General features: G+C 43.9%; 1 protein-coding gene across 1 annotated transcript in view; it reads left to right on the top strand.

The window, feature by feature from the left end:
* Positions 1–13,411, top strand: part of LOC307247508 (retinoic acid receptor beta-like) — a gene marked incomplete at its 3' end in the record, with an annotated part of 64,932 nt that extends 51,521 nt beyond the window's left edge. The window contains 4 exon segments of the mRNA XM_080023666.1: positions 5,293–5,497; positions 12,418–12,576; positions 13,201–13,328; positions 13,331–13,411. Of these exon segments, the coding sequence (XP_079879792.1) occupies positions 5,293–5,497; positions 12,418–12,576; positions 13,201–13,328; positions 13,331–13,411 (573 nt within the window).
* Positions 13,412–17,364: the final 3,953 nt, after the last annotated feature.

Here is a 17,364-nt window from a genome sequence, read left to right as displayed (position 1 = left end):
ATCTAAAAGTAAAGCGTGTCTGAAACCCTGCATCTCCGTGGATCAGACGCAAACCAAAGGAAAGTCGCACTCAGCAGCAAACTTTGATGGGTGTGTTTGCGCTGTCGTATCATTAATGCGATGTCGTACGTGAATCGGACATTGAGATGGTGCAGGTAGTGCAAATTGATGCGGAATTCATGGTACTGTTAGTGCCGCAATCCGTTCTTTGTGAATTCTCCACAGAGTTGGGCGTCATGGCAGCAAGAGTGTTTGCGAGCGAGTTCGACTCACAAACTGAAAACAACTACTGAGAACTAACTTAAAATCCAAGGTAAAAAAGATCAAGGCATTTGACACTTTTCATCCAACCCGAAAATCATTTTGACAGAACAAAATGATTTTTGTGGAAATTCCATTCAAAAGCCATTCGGAGCCAGTCTTGCGTCGGCACCCACAGGGAGATTTTTAATTGCGTCGCCAAATACAACTGCTCAATTTATTCCGTGGTCTTTTATAACTACATTTCTTTCCGCAGTCAACATCCAAGCCACACAAGGGCACTCATGTAGGCGTAGGCTACTTCCTTTACCAAGGAGTCGTAGCCTACACTCCGTGCTTTCGGCCATGTGTGATATGTGACATGTGTGATTGAATCTACGATGCTTTTCTTTATTTTCTGTCATTTATACAAAATTTTGCAATGTCGGATGTCATACTAGACGTGACCAAATAATGAGGTAAAAGTTTTTTTTCTGTTCCCGGCACGAGCTGACGTCGGCTCGTCACGGATTTCTTTATACGGTCGTCTGTTCCTTTCGATCCGCTGTGCGTTTCTCCAAACAAAACCACTGCAATTTTATTTTTTTTTGTAGATCTATTTATTTCTTTGATTTTACTTTATTTTATTTTATGACGTTTACATGAGACAAAAAATTCCCGCGTTTGAAAGTCCTGGTGCGGTGTCCGCGTCTCCCACAAGCTTGGAGAATGGCAACAAAAGTGGAAAAACAAACTAGAACAGACCAGCACAATTTTTTTTAAAGAAAGAGGAATTAACACCAACTGTCCATGACAAAACTGCAGAGGAGGAAAATGAGAGTATTTGCTGTGTGTTTCTCTGTGTGTGTGTGTGTGTGTGTGTGTGTGTGTGTCCACGGTAGTTTGACTGTACTGTAGGCTGCAGCACGCGATCGGCTCCACGTTTCTCCAAACAAAACCTTAGATGATGATGTCCGCCCAATCCCCTGGTGCTCCAGACTCCGCGGGATAGAGGGGCCTTGAAGAGACAGGCGCTAAGATGGCTTGTTTCAGCAGAGGCTGAATTTAGGGGCTGCGTAAGGGGCCAGTAGAAGATAAATAATGTATTTTTTGAACTGTGAATCATGCAAAGCTTCTCGAGTGGAGTCCCAGAACAATAACATAGAGTGGAAATTAGCAAAATAGGTCCCCTTCAAGCACTGGAATACCTTGAAAGTAGCCCCTTTTGTACTGAAGTGCTTGAAGCCCTTAAAAAAAAAACTTGGAAACTTTGAATCATTGAAAACCTGTGACATGCCCCTTCGCTTTATTATTCTAATCGTAATGTACAAATACGATTTCAGGATCGCTTTTACACTTTTTTAATCCAGCATGACATTAAAAATGTATTATATTTGTCTTGCTTGTAGTCCTTGAAAATGAAAAAATAGTGCTTAAAAATGACTTAAAAGCCCTTGAATTTCGTTTTGTAACGCAATAATGGACACTGGAAATTACACCATTTATTACATTATAAAACAAGATGTAAATTCCACCTGAATGCAATTATTGGGCCTCTTTTATCAACATATATGTCAAATGTGTAAATAATGTCTTCGATAACACACAAACAACAAAGTTGTGACTGATCAAACATTTCTTCTGTCTCAGAATTGGCTGGTTTGCCTGTTCGAACTACAGCATCAGTTTAATGGAGAAATGGCTGTGAAAAAATGATCAGATCACAAATCTGATCTGCTTATTTTTCATACGTAAGGCCCATCGGCAATTGGGTGGCGACAACTCAAATGTGATTTGTTGATAATGCGTTCATTTAATTCCGTTGTGGCCCACGTCTTGTTGAATTCATTGACGTTCCGCCGCTCGGCGATAACCTCAGACGGTGTGTGTTAGGGGTATCGGCCGGCTTAACCCTCGAGGACCATCGCCTAATCCTCAGAGCCTTATTGAGCCTGCGGCTAATCTTGAGCCAATGAGAGTCACAGAGAGAGATCCGGTCCGATCAATCCTCCCTGTCGGTTTGAATCTTAAAAACATTTTACTGTTGTTTTATTTCAAGGGGGAAGTTTTTATTCATCTGTTATTTAAGGAGTTGCTAGGTTTAGGTGAAGAATATGCTCCCAGCTCAATAATGTCACGTAACGCTCATGAATATGAACCGATGCCCATGTTAGTTCACTCATCTCTTGTCTAGGGCTGTGGTTGCCAGCTTTCCAGTCAAATTGGGCTACTATTCTAGGCTCTAGGAGGGGTTGCACTTCCTGTGACCAAAGTTACAGTCACAGCATCAATGTTAAGTCAAATAAAGTGCTTTAAAGCTAATTACTGTAAGATTAAATGGATCATCAATATATTAACTAATAACAACAAAAATGCAATCCTTCAGGCTGTTTCAGAGACAGATCTTGCCTTTCCCAGTAACGTGATTTTCTGAATTTTTGGCAAATTTATCATATAGATATGATTTTCAATACCAGCACCGAAACCTTGACTTTGTTTCCAAACAATACTGTTTTTTAATGCTCTGCCTTGTTTAAAAAAGATGTAAATCAGTCAAGAAAAATAATATTACATGACACATTTACTCTGCATTTACCATGCTTTTGCTTATTGTCTCACGCATAGGGAATTTTCATACCCAGCCAATAATTCAATAATAAAAATAATTACACTCTAATGAGACTAAACTTGATTTTGTGCACTGTCTACTCTATTCATTTAAGGCAACAGATTGGATTAGTACTTGGTATCCAGAAATAGGTTTTTCACAAAAAAATTAAATGCTGTTGTGCATCAAGGCAAAAAACTCTCTGCAGTCTCTCTCTCTCTCTCTCCCTCTGTCGAGCGTTGTGATCATTTTCGGGGCTGTTGATGTGTAGTTAATGCAGTCGGTGGCACTGTGCAGTCGGTACTTACCTCAAAAAGCTCCTTTTGTGCCGCGTGTTTTTTTGGCCTTGTGCTGGCAGTCAGTCAGTCTGTACAAGTGGAAGTGGAAAAAAAAATATATATATATATATATATATATATATATATATATATATGTATATATATATATATATATATATATATATGTGTGTACACACAATATATATAATCTGGCTTTCACTGTCTCTTTCACTCAGTGTTAATACATGAATTTTAGCAGCACGTTTATCACATTGGCCCAACATACACGGACGCTCACACACACGTGCATGTTCAGACCCGGACCCGATTACGTGGAACTCTTGGTTTTAACACTGGATAATACACTGTGGAGTTTCAAAATAAGACCAAGTTTTCCTGTTGAAGAAGTTGAAGGCTGATTCACCCTGAGTGGTAAACATTCTTTCAGCCACAGATCCCACACAACTGCGGTAGTAGTGTGTGCGTGTGTGTGTGTGTGTGTGTGTGTGTGTGTGTGTGTGTGTGTGTGTGTGCGTGTGTGCGTGCGTGCGTGCGTGCGTGCGTGCGTGCGTGCGTGCGTGCGTGCGTGCGTGCGTGCGTGCGTGCGTGCGTGCGTGCGTGCGTGCGTGCGTGCGTGCGTGTGTGTTTGGTTATAAGTGTATCCATTCTGGTATGTGCAAAATCGTGCATTTGTACATAGCTGTGTGTGTGTGTGCGTGCGCATGTGTGTGGAGGGTGTCCATTCGTGTATGTGACCGTTTGTGAGAATGTGCGTGTGCATCTGTATGTGTATCCCATCCATTGGTGTGTGTCTGTTGGTGTGTGTGTGTGTGTGTGTGTGTGTGTGTGTGTGTGTGTGTGTGTAGGCTCGGCGCTGGCCAGCCGGTGTGAGTCACCGCCAGCAGCCATGTTTTATTCCGTTTCATGTTGCAGACGCGCCTGCCACTCACTGTCAGTGCCAGCCCACTCAGATAGCTTCAAAGGCTAGCAGAGACCCTCACAACAGCCAGCCTCGTCGCTTCATTAGAGGGCACACACACGCACACACACACACACACACACACACACACACATAAAACCCAGAGGTTTTTTCCCTCTTTTCATTGTACGGAAGGTCAATACTTTCAGCTTGTCTTTGCTGCTTCTCTTTGTGTCGTTGAAAAGAAGTTAAGACAGAGTCTGACTTTTTGCCACGACCGAGGCGGCTTGTTATTCTGCCTTTAACGATCAAGTTCGCTTTTTTTAAAGGTGCAGCCGTGTGCTGTGGACATTCAAGTCAGCATTATCATATGGGAGGGGAGGCCCGAGTTTTCTGCTTTTGGTAAACAGCGAAAGTCGTGGCCGGTTCCTTGTGAGAGCAGCCTCTTTTCCCTGTGTGGGAGATAGAAAGCGCTCAAAGTACATTTCGGTGGAGATGAGATTTTACAACCCGACGGACTCTGAGGGATTGTGATGACCTCCCATGGTCCTGTAGATGGAGAAGTCACAGTATGTCCCCCTATCAATGCTCGTGTTCTAACATTTTACTGCCCCGTAATTGCGTTCTGGATTGTGTTGCATGCCGGGAGCCGCTTACAATAAATGTGAGTTTGTGGTGTTGTGGGACCTCCGGCACAGAGACACAGAAGACTGGGGGGTTGTAAGCACCAGTTTATTGTAGAGAGAGGGCTTGTTGGAATAAGCCCAGGAGCAGATAGACATGTCATGATACAGGCTGCTATCCTGAGCGTGTGTGAGGATGGGGGTTTTACCTGTTGCTCGTTCGACCAGCCATTGAGCAACAGGTATGCAGCCACTCTGATCCCAGTCACCTAGATCCAGGTCAGGTGTGGCTGCTCAAATCGCACCACCCCCACACCACAAGGGTTATTTTTTTAGGAATAATGAAATTATTAATTATTATTAATCTACGGGAAAAAGGGCCACTGCAACTTATATAGCTTATGTGTAATAGTACAGTCACACAACACGTGTATAAGGAAATCCTGTTGGCTTTAACCGGACACGCTGCATGCAGCCGAGGTTATGATAGACTAGTGCTCCCTCTAGTGGTGTATACCACTCTATGGTGGTATACTGCTGTATCGTATATATCATTTATTCTGTCTCCCTTTGCCCTGTCCCCCAACACTTTTTTCAATCGTTCCGTCTCCACCCCACCTTCAGATCCTGCGTATCTGCACGCGCTACACTCCGGACCAGGACACCATGACCTTCTCGGATGGGCTGACCCTCAACCGGACGCAGATGCACAACGCAGGCTTCGGCCCGCTCACCGACTTGGTATTCACCTTCGCCAGCCAGCTGCTACCCATCGAGATGGACGACACCGAGACGGGCCTCCTCAGCGCCATCTGCCTTATCTCGGGAGGTGAGCTTGGTTCCTTTTTGTTTTTTTTGGTTATACATTTTTTTTTACCCGCAGAGGGTTTTGACTTGGCAGCAAGCGGGAAGGTTTGTGGGGCCGTCCTGGAATTCCAAATTCAGGCGGAATGACTCAAACTCCTTCCAATCTCTGCCAAATCAGGCTGAAACCAGGTCACCGGCACAAAGCTATCAGTGAGGCAGCACCGCCCTGCACCGAGAAACAAGACGCTGACAGCATGTGTGACTGTGTACCCGTGTGTGTGTGTGTGTGTGTGTGTGTGTGTGTGTGTGTGTGTGTGTGTGTGTGTCTGTGTACCCGTGTGTGTGTGTGTGTGTGTGTGTGTGTGTGTCTAAGAAGGTGAGAGAAAGGAAGACAGACAGACAGAGAGAGATGATGCATGTCTCTGTCAGCAAGCTGACTGGAATGTTTAAACACCCCCCCACAGGAAATGAGCGTGCTCTGCTTGTGTTCCACAAGACTACCTGAGGCCTGAGCAACACTCTCTCTCTCTCTCTCTCTCTCTCTCTCTCTCTCTCTCTCTCTCTCTCTCTCTATCTGCCCACGTACATTCAGTCTCATAAAGACATCTCGCTGCCCCCCCCCCCCCCCCCCGTCTTGCTCTCTCTGCACATCACCTTCCTCTTCGTCACCTGTGTGAAATGATTACAGCGTCTTAATAATCTGGTGTGGGGCAGAAAGGTGTTCACCGATCTCACACTCCGGCTGAAGAGAGTGATTAAGGGTTATCATAATAAGCTGTCTTGTGGGGGGGATCACCGATGCATGCATACAAATACACACACACACACACACACACACACACACACACACACACACACACACACACACACACACACACACACACACACACACTGCCACCTTGTGGTGTGCTCTCGCACTAAGGTGTTAAAGCTGAGAACGAGGTGTTTCAGTGTATTATTCAGTATTTCAATGGGCCAAGTGCGCCGCTTGTACTTTGTCTGTATTATTTTTTATTTTATTTATTGAAATGAAGTTTGCACCTGTTCTGACAGGCCATGTTCTCAATGACAGCACCTGAAAAGTCAGCCAGCTACACCCCCCCAAAACCCTGACAGCTCGCTGTCAAGTCAGTCTATTTCAGCCTATTTCCTTCACTAACCCTGTACCTGGCATCGGCCGTCACTGTAACCTCGACCAGGGACAGAACCTTTATAGATTTTAAACATGCTTTTATCAAATCTAAAGAGTGAGGGGGTCGGGTTATCTGCTGTTGTCTATTTCACCATTCATTCCAATTATTATTATTATTGTTGTTGTTGTTGTTGTTACTGTTGTTTTTTGATCCATTTCCTTATTGTTTTATTGTCTTAATGTGTCATTATATCATTATTTTATTTTATTATTTGTTCATTTATCTCTTAATTGTCTTAATGTTTTCTTTTACATGTTTTGTAACATAATTATTAAATGTCTTGTGATCCTTTGACAATGTGAGAATGCCAATAAAGCAAATTTGAATTGGATTGAGAGCGAGAGATATAAATATATGTATGTATTTGTATGTATGTATGTATGTATGTATGTATGTATGTATGTATGTATGTATATATGTATGTATGTGTTTGCATGTAAAGGATGGAGAGATATGATACTACTGCAAATATACCAGTATTTCTCCATGTATACATATGTATGTATGTACATATACATATATATATATATATATATACACACACACACACACATATATATACTTTACATTACCTTTTTATATTTTCAAATGCAATGTTTACACAGATGTTTGTACAATATTTTTACAACAAAGATTACATTTTTCTATACTAGGTAATCTTCATTTAGCTGTTTACATGTTTTAACTGCAAAGCTTACATTTTATTTTTAAGGTTACCCTCAGTATCTGTATATATATTTTAACAGCGGTATTTACACTTTTTTTCTGTAGGTAACCTTCACTGATTTGTATATATTTTTGGACTGAAACATGTACATTTCTCTATCTTAATTTTCCTTTTTACTTTTCTTTTGCTTTGGCAATGTAAACATATTTGTTTTTTCCCCCATGCCAATAAAGTCTTCTTGAATTTAATTGAACTGAATTGAGAGAGAGAGCGAGAGAGATGTGTGCGGTATGTATGTATAAGGTGAGTTGCCGGGGTGGTGGCTCTGTGTGGAGTTGAATTCCCCTGAAAGACTTGCACATCATGTACTTACAAGTCTGGCGATGCCCTTGTGCAAGGTATTGGCTCAACCAACCCGGAGTTGGTTGGTTGCACGCCCTGTGCAATGGGATTCAGAGTCAAATTAATTACAGGCTGATGCCCTTGAGCAAGGCACTGGAGTTGCTGTGGAATGTTGGAACCCACCCAGTGTAGAAGATGCCCTTCAGCAAAGTAACAACATTGTTGTACTGTTGCCCTGAAGCATGTCACATTGGGGTCAAATCCTGTGCTAACTGCACGAGACATTCAATTCCTATTCCTACCACCTTGATTAGTTCACCAGTCAGTTGAGACCAACTGCTCCACCTTGCTCAATGGAATGAGGCACTTATTTTACTCACTGAGGCCACTCTAGAGGCCACAGCATGGGGACGACTGTACCAACTCCACATTGGTTGGGCAATGCCTTGCTGTGAGGCATCAGCTTGACAGGCAGGTCCTTCAGGGCGGGCGGAGACCTCCACAGAAACACCCCAGGTTCAAACGCAGATGCTTCTTTTTGTGGGGTCACAGTACTAACTAACCCCTGTGCCACCAGGACACTGGCGTTGAAACAAACGTTCGCTTCAATTCACATGAATATGTTTACATACTGTTACAAGGTAAATGAATTATGAATTATTAATACCTGTGGTGATGGCGAGCTCTGTGGTTAGTACCCTTGCCTCCCAGCAGGGTGGTTCAGGGTTCAGTCCTCACTGGATGCTCTGTGGAGGTTTGCCTGTCCTTTTTGGATTCAAACCACCCTTAAACACATGCACCTGATGATCAAACAGCATCCAGGGACAAACTCCAGTGAAAATGCTTTGCCCAAGCAGGTACCTGCTACACATGTATTTTATAGCAGAGACCAATATAAACATGGGGGAACGGGACACCCCAGTGAGGTTTGAACGCAGAACTGTCTTGATGTGAGTCTGTAGTACTAGTCGCCGAGCCACCGTGACACCAACTTGCACTCCTACATACACAACACATGGTTACATTCATATATAAAAGATACTCTGCTTAAAAAGTGGGACATGAACCTGTGAACTCCTTACAGAAGCTTCCCTGTAGGGATTGAGCCCAGAACCTTCTTGCTGCATAGCAACAGCCCTTACTACTGAATCTCACACACACACACACACACACACACACACACACACACACACACACACACACACACACACACACACACACACAGGAGGTTTCTTATGGCATAAATACAGCGGAGGGAAAATCTGCCAACCTGACCAACATTCTATCATGTTTCTGCCACAACTCCCACAGATTTGCACATTTTGCATTTTTGTCGACTCACACACTGCTAGCATTTATAGTTTATCAGTTATGAGCATTTGTTTACAGCGTGGCGTTTCCCATACACACTCATTGTAATATATGCTTGTGAGTGAAGCTAAGAAACATTATTTTAGGACTATTTCTACATCAGTGTAATTCTTACCCAAACTGGAAAATCCCACATCAAACTGTTGGTTAACTTATTCTGCCACTCACAATTTAAAAATCTAAGCAGTTCATAGCATTTATACTTTATACTTTTTGAGTATACTTTTTGATACTTTTTGAGATCTGGATCAAAATAGCGAGGGACATTGTTCAATGTTTCTCTACTCGGCTTGGAGAAAGTCTCTCTCCCCAACTTATGTGCAGCTGGTGTCTAGGGCGGGCGAATGGATACCAAAAGTAATGATACGACCGATACTAAGTCTTGTTTTGAGTATCGATACTCGCGTCAATATCTCTGCAAACAACGTTCTGTTTTCATCTTCCGACCAGAGTGTAAAGCTGTTGTGTAGAACTGGCCGTCGACTGTATTTTTCGCGGCATGTTCAAGTGCAACTTTTTATTGCCGACGTGAGGAGACGCCACAGTCAGTCTCGGTCGCCGCTAGTTCTCTGATGAGGTTCTGGTGTGTCTGACCCTGAAGGTTACGTTGGATCACATCCTGGGCACGTGAACACACTTCTTAGTGCACTGCGGCAACACCCCAAATTTATTGAAGCATATTAGAAAAAAAAAGAGAACTGGGAGCTGCAGCAGAAAAGCGCGGTGAAGGAGGAGGGAAATGGCCCAGCAGCCAAAGTCTTTTCAGAAAGGCAAGGAATATCCAGGTATATAGTAGTCAAATTAATAGCAGCCTCATAAGCTGTTGCTTTAGCAGATTTAATATAGCAGGAATTTTTCAGATATTCAACCTCTCTGTGGTTAAAGAAGAGGGCTTTGGAAATTTTCTCAAGACCCTTGAACCGACACACCAAGTAGGAAAAGTCGAATGGAAGGGAAAGCAGCAGCAATGTATGAAGAATGCCGCTCAACAGTGAACAAATCTGGATGGTGCCAACAAGGTGGTACTCACAACAGACATTTGGACTTATTGGACTACCCCATGCCTCGTTGATGATGAGAACCGGCAAATGCAAGCGCATGCGTGTCCCAGAAACCTGTAGTTTCGCAGGACAGCACAGCTGTCACTGATGAATGGGGCATAACTGACAAGGTTGAGGTTATAGTCAGATAATGGCGCCAATGTGGTAGCTGCCGTGCGCAAAACAGGTTGGACGCAATATCCATGTTTTGCACACTTTAAATTGGGTGGTGAAAGACTCCATTAGGACTCCTGATCTACGTCACCTCCAGCCGAGATGCAGTGCTCTCGTAGCATTCTTTCACCACAGCACACGAGCAACAGACGTCTGAGAGCAACCGCGTCTTGTGAGCGACACGGCGGCTACCGAGCAATCAGCACAATGCCAAACCTTTCAAATTCGTTTAAAGCTCTTATGGTTTCTTGGACACCAGATTTAAAGACCTTGGATTCCGCGGCAAAGCAAAAGTTGAACCCATCAAACGGCAACTCATTGCCCGACCGCAGCGTCAGCTCCTGAGCCTACCTCAAGCTCGTGGCTCCCGCGACTGTCTCGAGCTTCCCTGCAGCAAAACGTGGGATACGGGCAGAGTTTGACACTCAAGCGCTTTCATCCCACTGATGTCTTAATTGAAATGCGCCGGTTCTCAGAAGAGAAGCTAATTCCACGGGATCAAGACCCGCTACTTTGTTGGAAAAAGAAAAAGAAACATTCCCTTCTCGGAGCAAGCTTGCCAAGAAATGCCTGGGAATCGTTGCACGGTTCCTTATATGGAGATGGCAATGTGGGTTCAGATTTATCAACATACGCAGGTGTTTCAGAACAAACGTGGCCGGTACGCACGCGTCTTAATCCGGTGCTGACTTTGTGTATCCTGCTCTTTTGTGCACAATGTAACAACATTTCGGCGCACATGTTGGAAGCTGTGCCAGGTTTACTAGTGCCATGCCTTCTGCTCATTGTTTTCCACGAGACAGGGAGTGGCTCTGTGGAGTGGCTCTGTGTTATAACCTGCCAGGTGTGTCTGGGACAGGTTCTATTTTTAGAAAGCCCGGGGGGGAGGGTAACTTCCTCAATTCTTACTCTATTCAGACAAACGACACCTCAAACAGTTCAACAACTCGTCTGTGTCACAGGGGCTTCACAGTTTTTGCAGGAATTGTCGATTGTTTATTTATGACAACACTATACAACGCAATAAATGACACGCCTTTGCTAGGAATCTTTATTTCACCCACTTGGGTTGAGGTTCTGCAACCACAAAAGTGTTTAACATAAACACGTTTTGGGGATTTTGGATACAATGACTCCTATATGTACAACTGCTTCAAATAACTTTGGGGGGAGTAAATAAGATGCAGTTGGAGTTTGAGCTCGAAAACCATGAAAACACCTTGTTCCATTAAATAAAGAAGTGACTTGCAAATGGGTTTTGACAGCAAAACAGTCCTTTACTCTAAACAACCTGCAATAATGTAATCATAGAGGAAAAAAACAACCATTCCTTTGAACAAACACGATGAAGTGGAACTCAGGGAAACAATGTCTAAGGCTGAAAATTAGAGGTCGAAATATTCTTACAAATCAAACACTGTGGAGGATTTCTTTTTTTCCTCCCTCAGCCAGTTATCACAAAGTTATGATTCTTGACGTTCTCAATTTCATTACACTCTCTTTCACTCACCTCATCAGATGTACCCACGGATTTAATCCACCGTAATCAACCCCGCTCTCTTTTTCATTAACCTGAGAGCGCTGGATCAGATTCCAAAGTTTCAAAGGGATAACATTGCAGCACATGTCATTGAAGCAATGGAATTATGGCTTTCCGTGGCAATTCTCAAGATGACTATGATAAACAGTTGCAAAACAAGTTGAAGTGGCCAAACATTTGATCGGCTGTGTTGGGAGGATTACGCCGCAAGCCCCAGACTTCCATTCAAGACGGCAACATCTGTGATCAGCGTTGTTTTTCTTTTTTGTGAATGTTCATCCATCTCGACAGTTTACTGACCACAACTAGCTACGCAGCTTTATCAAATTTACAGCGGCTGCCTTTCACTTCCCCCCCAACCGACAGTGGAAACAGCGTATAGAGGAGCACGTGCGTAACGCAAACACATGAAATGGCTCTTTCTTAAAAAATTTGAGCTAAAACAAAGCATAAAATCTGGGATTGGTTCATGACATAATCGGACAGATTGCCACTTTAAAGTGACTTAGTTGAGGCGGATATACCAGCTGCTGATGGTCCACTGTTGTATTTCTCGTTATTTTTTATTTCATTATACTCTGCGTGTGTGACACTCTGCGTGTGTCTGTGTGACAGACCGCCAGGACCTGGAGGAGCCCTCCAAGGTGGACCAGCTCCAGGAGCCCCTGTTGGAGGCCTTGAAGATCTACGTGAGGAAGCGTCGGCCCAGCAAGCCCCACATGTTCCCCAAGACTCTCATGAAGATCACCGACCTGCGCAGCATCAGCGCTAAAGGTAGTTAGAGATGGTCTGATATTGCGGCGATGTTGAGCCGTCGACTTGGTATGTACTTAGATGCACTTTTCACGTTGTGTTTTGGGACTTATCGCAAGATAAGATAAGGTAGTACTTCAGCCGTTGCAGCAGAGTACAGAGCAAGAGTAAGCAGATATACACTTAATTTACAATATATACATTCAGATATATTGCGTTATCAGTACGTTATTAATAATAATATTAATATTGCAGTATCGTAGTTATTAATATAGTAGTTCTTAATATTGCAATTTCTTAAAATATTGTGGAGGATCTTTAAACACTCAATGTCCTCTTTCCACTTTGAATTACCAAATTCAAAGTTTTGTTTGGTAAGTTATCGTTTGAAGTCTGAGTTTTGGAAAAGTTTAATATCTTTCTTCTGTACTCCATGCTGCATTTCTTCTGTACTCCATCTTTGACAAATATCTGTTCCTATGCAGACATATCAAAACAGCTTTGCCCGGTTTACACGCTGATCCTCTGCTAATGGATAAAATTCTGAATATGAAGAAATATCACAAAAATATTATAACTAAATATAATATGAAGAAATATTATTAATAAATACAAATATTACTCATACCCCACCCCACCCCCCAGGTGCTGAGCGCGTCATATCCCTCAAGATGGAGATCCCGGGCTCCATGCCGCCCCTTATCCAGGAGATGCTCGAGAACTCGGAGGGCCCGGACGGCCAGAGCAGCGGGGGCGCGGGAGGGGCCGGGGGGACGGTGGCGGCGGCAGCGGAGAGCGGGAGCCCCGGCGACCAGGCCGTCCAACCCAAGGAGGAGGACGAGGCGGCGGCGGATGATGGGGAGGCGGTGGAGGAGAAGAGCAGCGGCACCCCAGGGTCCCCGGAGCCCTCGGACAAGGAGGGGCCCTGAGGGTCGGGGGGAGAATTGGGTCCGTTTGGGGGTCATCAGAGCCGGTGGGGGGGGGGGTGCTTCCCGGACCATCTCTGACATTCCTTCGCACAGCAAATAAAAAATAAAAGTGAAATGCAACAAAATCATCCATGGACAACAGGACCCACCTCGCTGCCTCCCCCCAAGCCACCACCTTTGCCTGTTCTTAAAATCTTTTTTTTTTTTGTTTTGTTTTTTTACACTCTCCAGCGCCGTGACCCCCACGAAAAAAGGCCTCAAAGGATCCGTGCTTTGCTTTTATTTTGTGTCGAATTCTCTATTTAGCTCTTATCTGGCGTGGTGGACTGTGGTGTAGATAAACCAAGAGTGTGTATAGAAAAGTACACACACACACACACACACACACACACACACAGAAACAGAAACAGACACCACGACCCTGACAAATCACGCCTGGAACACAAGAGATGATGCTCCTCAGGTCTCCTGTGTAAATTCTCACCTGCATGACGGGAGTTTGACAACGTTTGAATCTCTCTCTCTCTCTCTCTCTCTCTCTCTCTCTCTCTCTCTCCTTCAGTCTCTCCATCTCTGGTATCGTTGGCTCACATTGTACAAACCATCGTATGGTTCGATCTCTCGTTTGTATGACAAAAACTTTTGTGGTGTTTTTTTTGTTTTTTTAACATTGTCTTAAATATTATCTTTTAAGGCGATGCGTCAAGGTTTTAAGTGGGGCTACTTGTAAAGTCCCTGGAAAAATAGAAAAAAAAGAAAAGACTAAAAAACAAGCTGTTATCTAGAATGTTATTGCATATAGACATTAAGGAAGTCAAATATCAAATATTTTCTATTTGTTCTTATATTTAAAATACTTTTTTTGGGGTCTTTTTATAACTCATGTTCATGAATGACTCTACATCAAGACACCGCCAGAATGCGACGCTTCTCTCCCTTAAAGCCGACCACACATCAACCCCGCTCCATCAGAATAGGAACAAATCAACTTATACTTGACCGCTGGCTTGAAGAACATTTTCAGCAGTTTTTCTTTTTTCTCGCCGGTTAGATTCTGTGTCGCTTTTCGATTTCTCTCCGCTCAAGGAAAGAATCTAGTTTTTTTGCAGTTACCGCTCATGGCCTTTTTTGCGAAGTTACATAGTGCAGGTTTAAACGACAGCTGAATCTCTTCAACTGTTTTCTCAGGAGGGACGCTTCAAGTGCAAAAGCCGTTGATACGCAACCATTAGACTGACGGTGTACCGGTACCTTTAGTCCTTAAGTTAAGGACTAGGGGTTAACTTAAGTTACAATTCTTCAGTCCCATTGGGAACCCATAGAGACGAGGGAATCCAGCTGGCTTTTTCAGGCAAAACTAGTTCTGACAGACAACCTGAGATTTACTCTGAAGTGATCTATATTTATCTTGCACGGTGTGAGGTTGGCATCTGGGTTCTACTGCTCATCTCTCCCGGTGAGGTTTAGAGCCACATAGGCATACTGAGTGAGATAGAATAGAAGAAGAGTGGAGCCCAACAGGTGGATGCAGGGTAGGCTGAGGGAGCGCCGCTACGTAGCAAGCAAAGCAGGCAGAGCAGGTGAGATTGGCTACCTAAATAGGCTGGCCAATTATGGGCGTGGAAGCATGTGGCGCCGGCAAGTTGTCTGACAGAACTAGCTCTGCAAGCTACGCCTCATTTTAAAGGAAAACTCTTTCCAGACAAGCCCATCTGGTATTTGTTTAACCGAAACATTTTTTTTTTTCCAATCTGGCTGCGATTGTCCCAGCAAAAGCTTAGTTTTCCTTTAAAAAAAATTTCAGTGCCCTCGCAAAACTGTCACCAAATTTATTTAAATTTCAATAAAATTTTATGGTGGAAAATATCCCAGATTGGCACTTGTACATTTTCAGTCTAATTCAAGTGTATCTATATCACACAGCGTGCACAACAGCTGGGTCATAAAAAACAAATGAACACAAGCTCTGTTTTATCCATGGCCCCCGGGTGGGAAGGGGGTCCAAGCTGTATGACCAGAGCCCCCCTCCCCCGTCAAGCCCTCCAGTTCCCATACTTAAGTGTCTTTTTTTGAAACGGTGGAAACACAGGGGCATTGCAATCCTTACAAAAAAAAAAAAAAAAGTAAAGAACATAGTTCACGACCAATCCGCATTGTCGGATGCGATTGTAGTACACGCTCGCCACGTCGAGCGACGCCGCCGGGCCTTGTTCTTTCCACCATCTCCAACCGTTCTTTCCACCCTGTTTTCAAAGCTAGTGACGGGAGAGATTCCAGATGAACCTTACACATCGCGGGAGAGGTGCAGTGAAGCAAAACGTGTCTTAAACGTTAAATGTAGCACTCATGTTTACCATAAACTTGTATTTTTCTGAGGTGGTTGACCCTGTAAGGTACATGATGCCTGTCCCCCCCAGAGTGTCCCTTGCGGTGGGAAGAACTCATGACATATAGACATTGAATGATCATCCCAATATCGTTGTGTACGGTGACATTCTGACTTAAGCACTTGTAAAAAAAAACAAAAAAAAAAAACGTTTTAATTAATACTTTTTTTTTTTTTAGGTAGGCATGGCTTCAAGGGTTAATAAAGGCAGATCAAAGCATCGTAGCTGCAGCGTGGAAACCATTTCAAGCGTTTGATCATTGGATCGTTCCTTCACTCAGCTCTTCAGAGACTCTGAAAAACGAGAGAGCCGGATCCAGCATGAAGGAACTCAAGGTCTCCCCAGGATGCTTTTATCGCCATCATCCCCAATCCTTATTTTCCTCATCTCAGATGTTGCTTGGCAATACATATCATAAGGGGGAAAAAAACAGAACTGTGTCTTTTCGAATTTATTTTTGACCATGTTTGAATGTGAATTGCGTCATTGGCGTTTGTATAGGAATGAAATGCAGTGTTAAGATATTTCTGTTGCGCAACAACGTTGCATCTGACTGTAAGATAGAAACCCCACCCTCCCCATCTCAATATCTCGTGTCCATCGGGGTCTCTCGAGTGTTTCCCTCTCCTGGCGAGAGGATGGAGATGATGCCCACGGCCCCCATTGGTGGTTTTGACGCTGGAAATAAATTCCCAGCCGAGGAATGTCCACGATCCCCCCCTCGATCCCCCCCCCCCGAACTGTCGTCTGGGAGTCGAACACAGACAGCAAAACTAAACTCAACAACGCTGATCTTGTTTAGTTTCTGTTGAATATCGTACCGTCATAACTGTAACCCTTCTACGCTCTAGCTCACTGCGGAGACGTCGCGTAAACACAGCGTGCGCGGCATTCCAATTTCGCAGCTCTGTGGCAAATAAATGCTCTCACAATTTTTTTTCTTTACTTTTCTGAGGGTGAGGTGAGGTGAGAATCACCTTAACTCGACAAAAATGTGCAGCTACGACTATGGAGGTGCATTCGATCTGAGCTGCCGCACTATTTCGGTCGGGGTGAGAAAAGGGGCGCAGAGCCTTTGTTCGACAGGAGGGATGTTTCCCTTTCTGTCTTTCGATCTCCCATATGTAGAAACAAGAGCAACAGCAACAACAAAAACAAAACAGAAAACAAACACGCCAAGCAGCTGTCACCCAATCAATCAAAACCCAATCAATCGACAGCTATTTGGCTCTCGGGACTTGAAACTGTGACGGTCAAATTCAAATCGCCAAACAAAACAAACAAACAAGTAGCTTTGTTGTTGTTGTTGTTTCCATTGTCGTTGTCCTCAAGGTGTCGGGTGAACGCGCACATTCACCTCGTCATTCCTCTCATATGCAGTGTTGTACAGTTGTTGTGTTATTATGACACAAGGAGCACCGTAGAAGTCTGAGCTTTGACCGGCACTTCTTTTTCCGCTCTCTCCATTTCCAATACATCTTTCTGTTTGTACA

The sequence above is a fragment of the Zeus faber genome (genome assembly GCF_960531495.2).
Source record: "Zeus faber genome assembly, chromosome: 1".
NCBI lineage: Eukaryota > Metazoa > Chordata > Actinopteri > Zeiformes > Zeidae > Zeus > Zeus faber.
The sequence above is the reverse complement of the archived record's forward strand: the minus strand, read 5'-3'. Positions and strand labels throughout refer to the sequence as shown.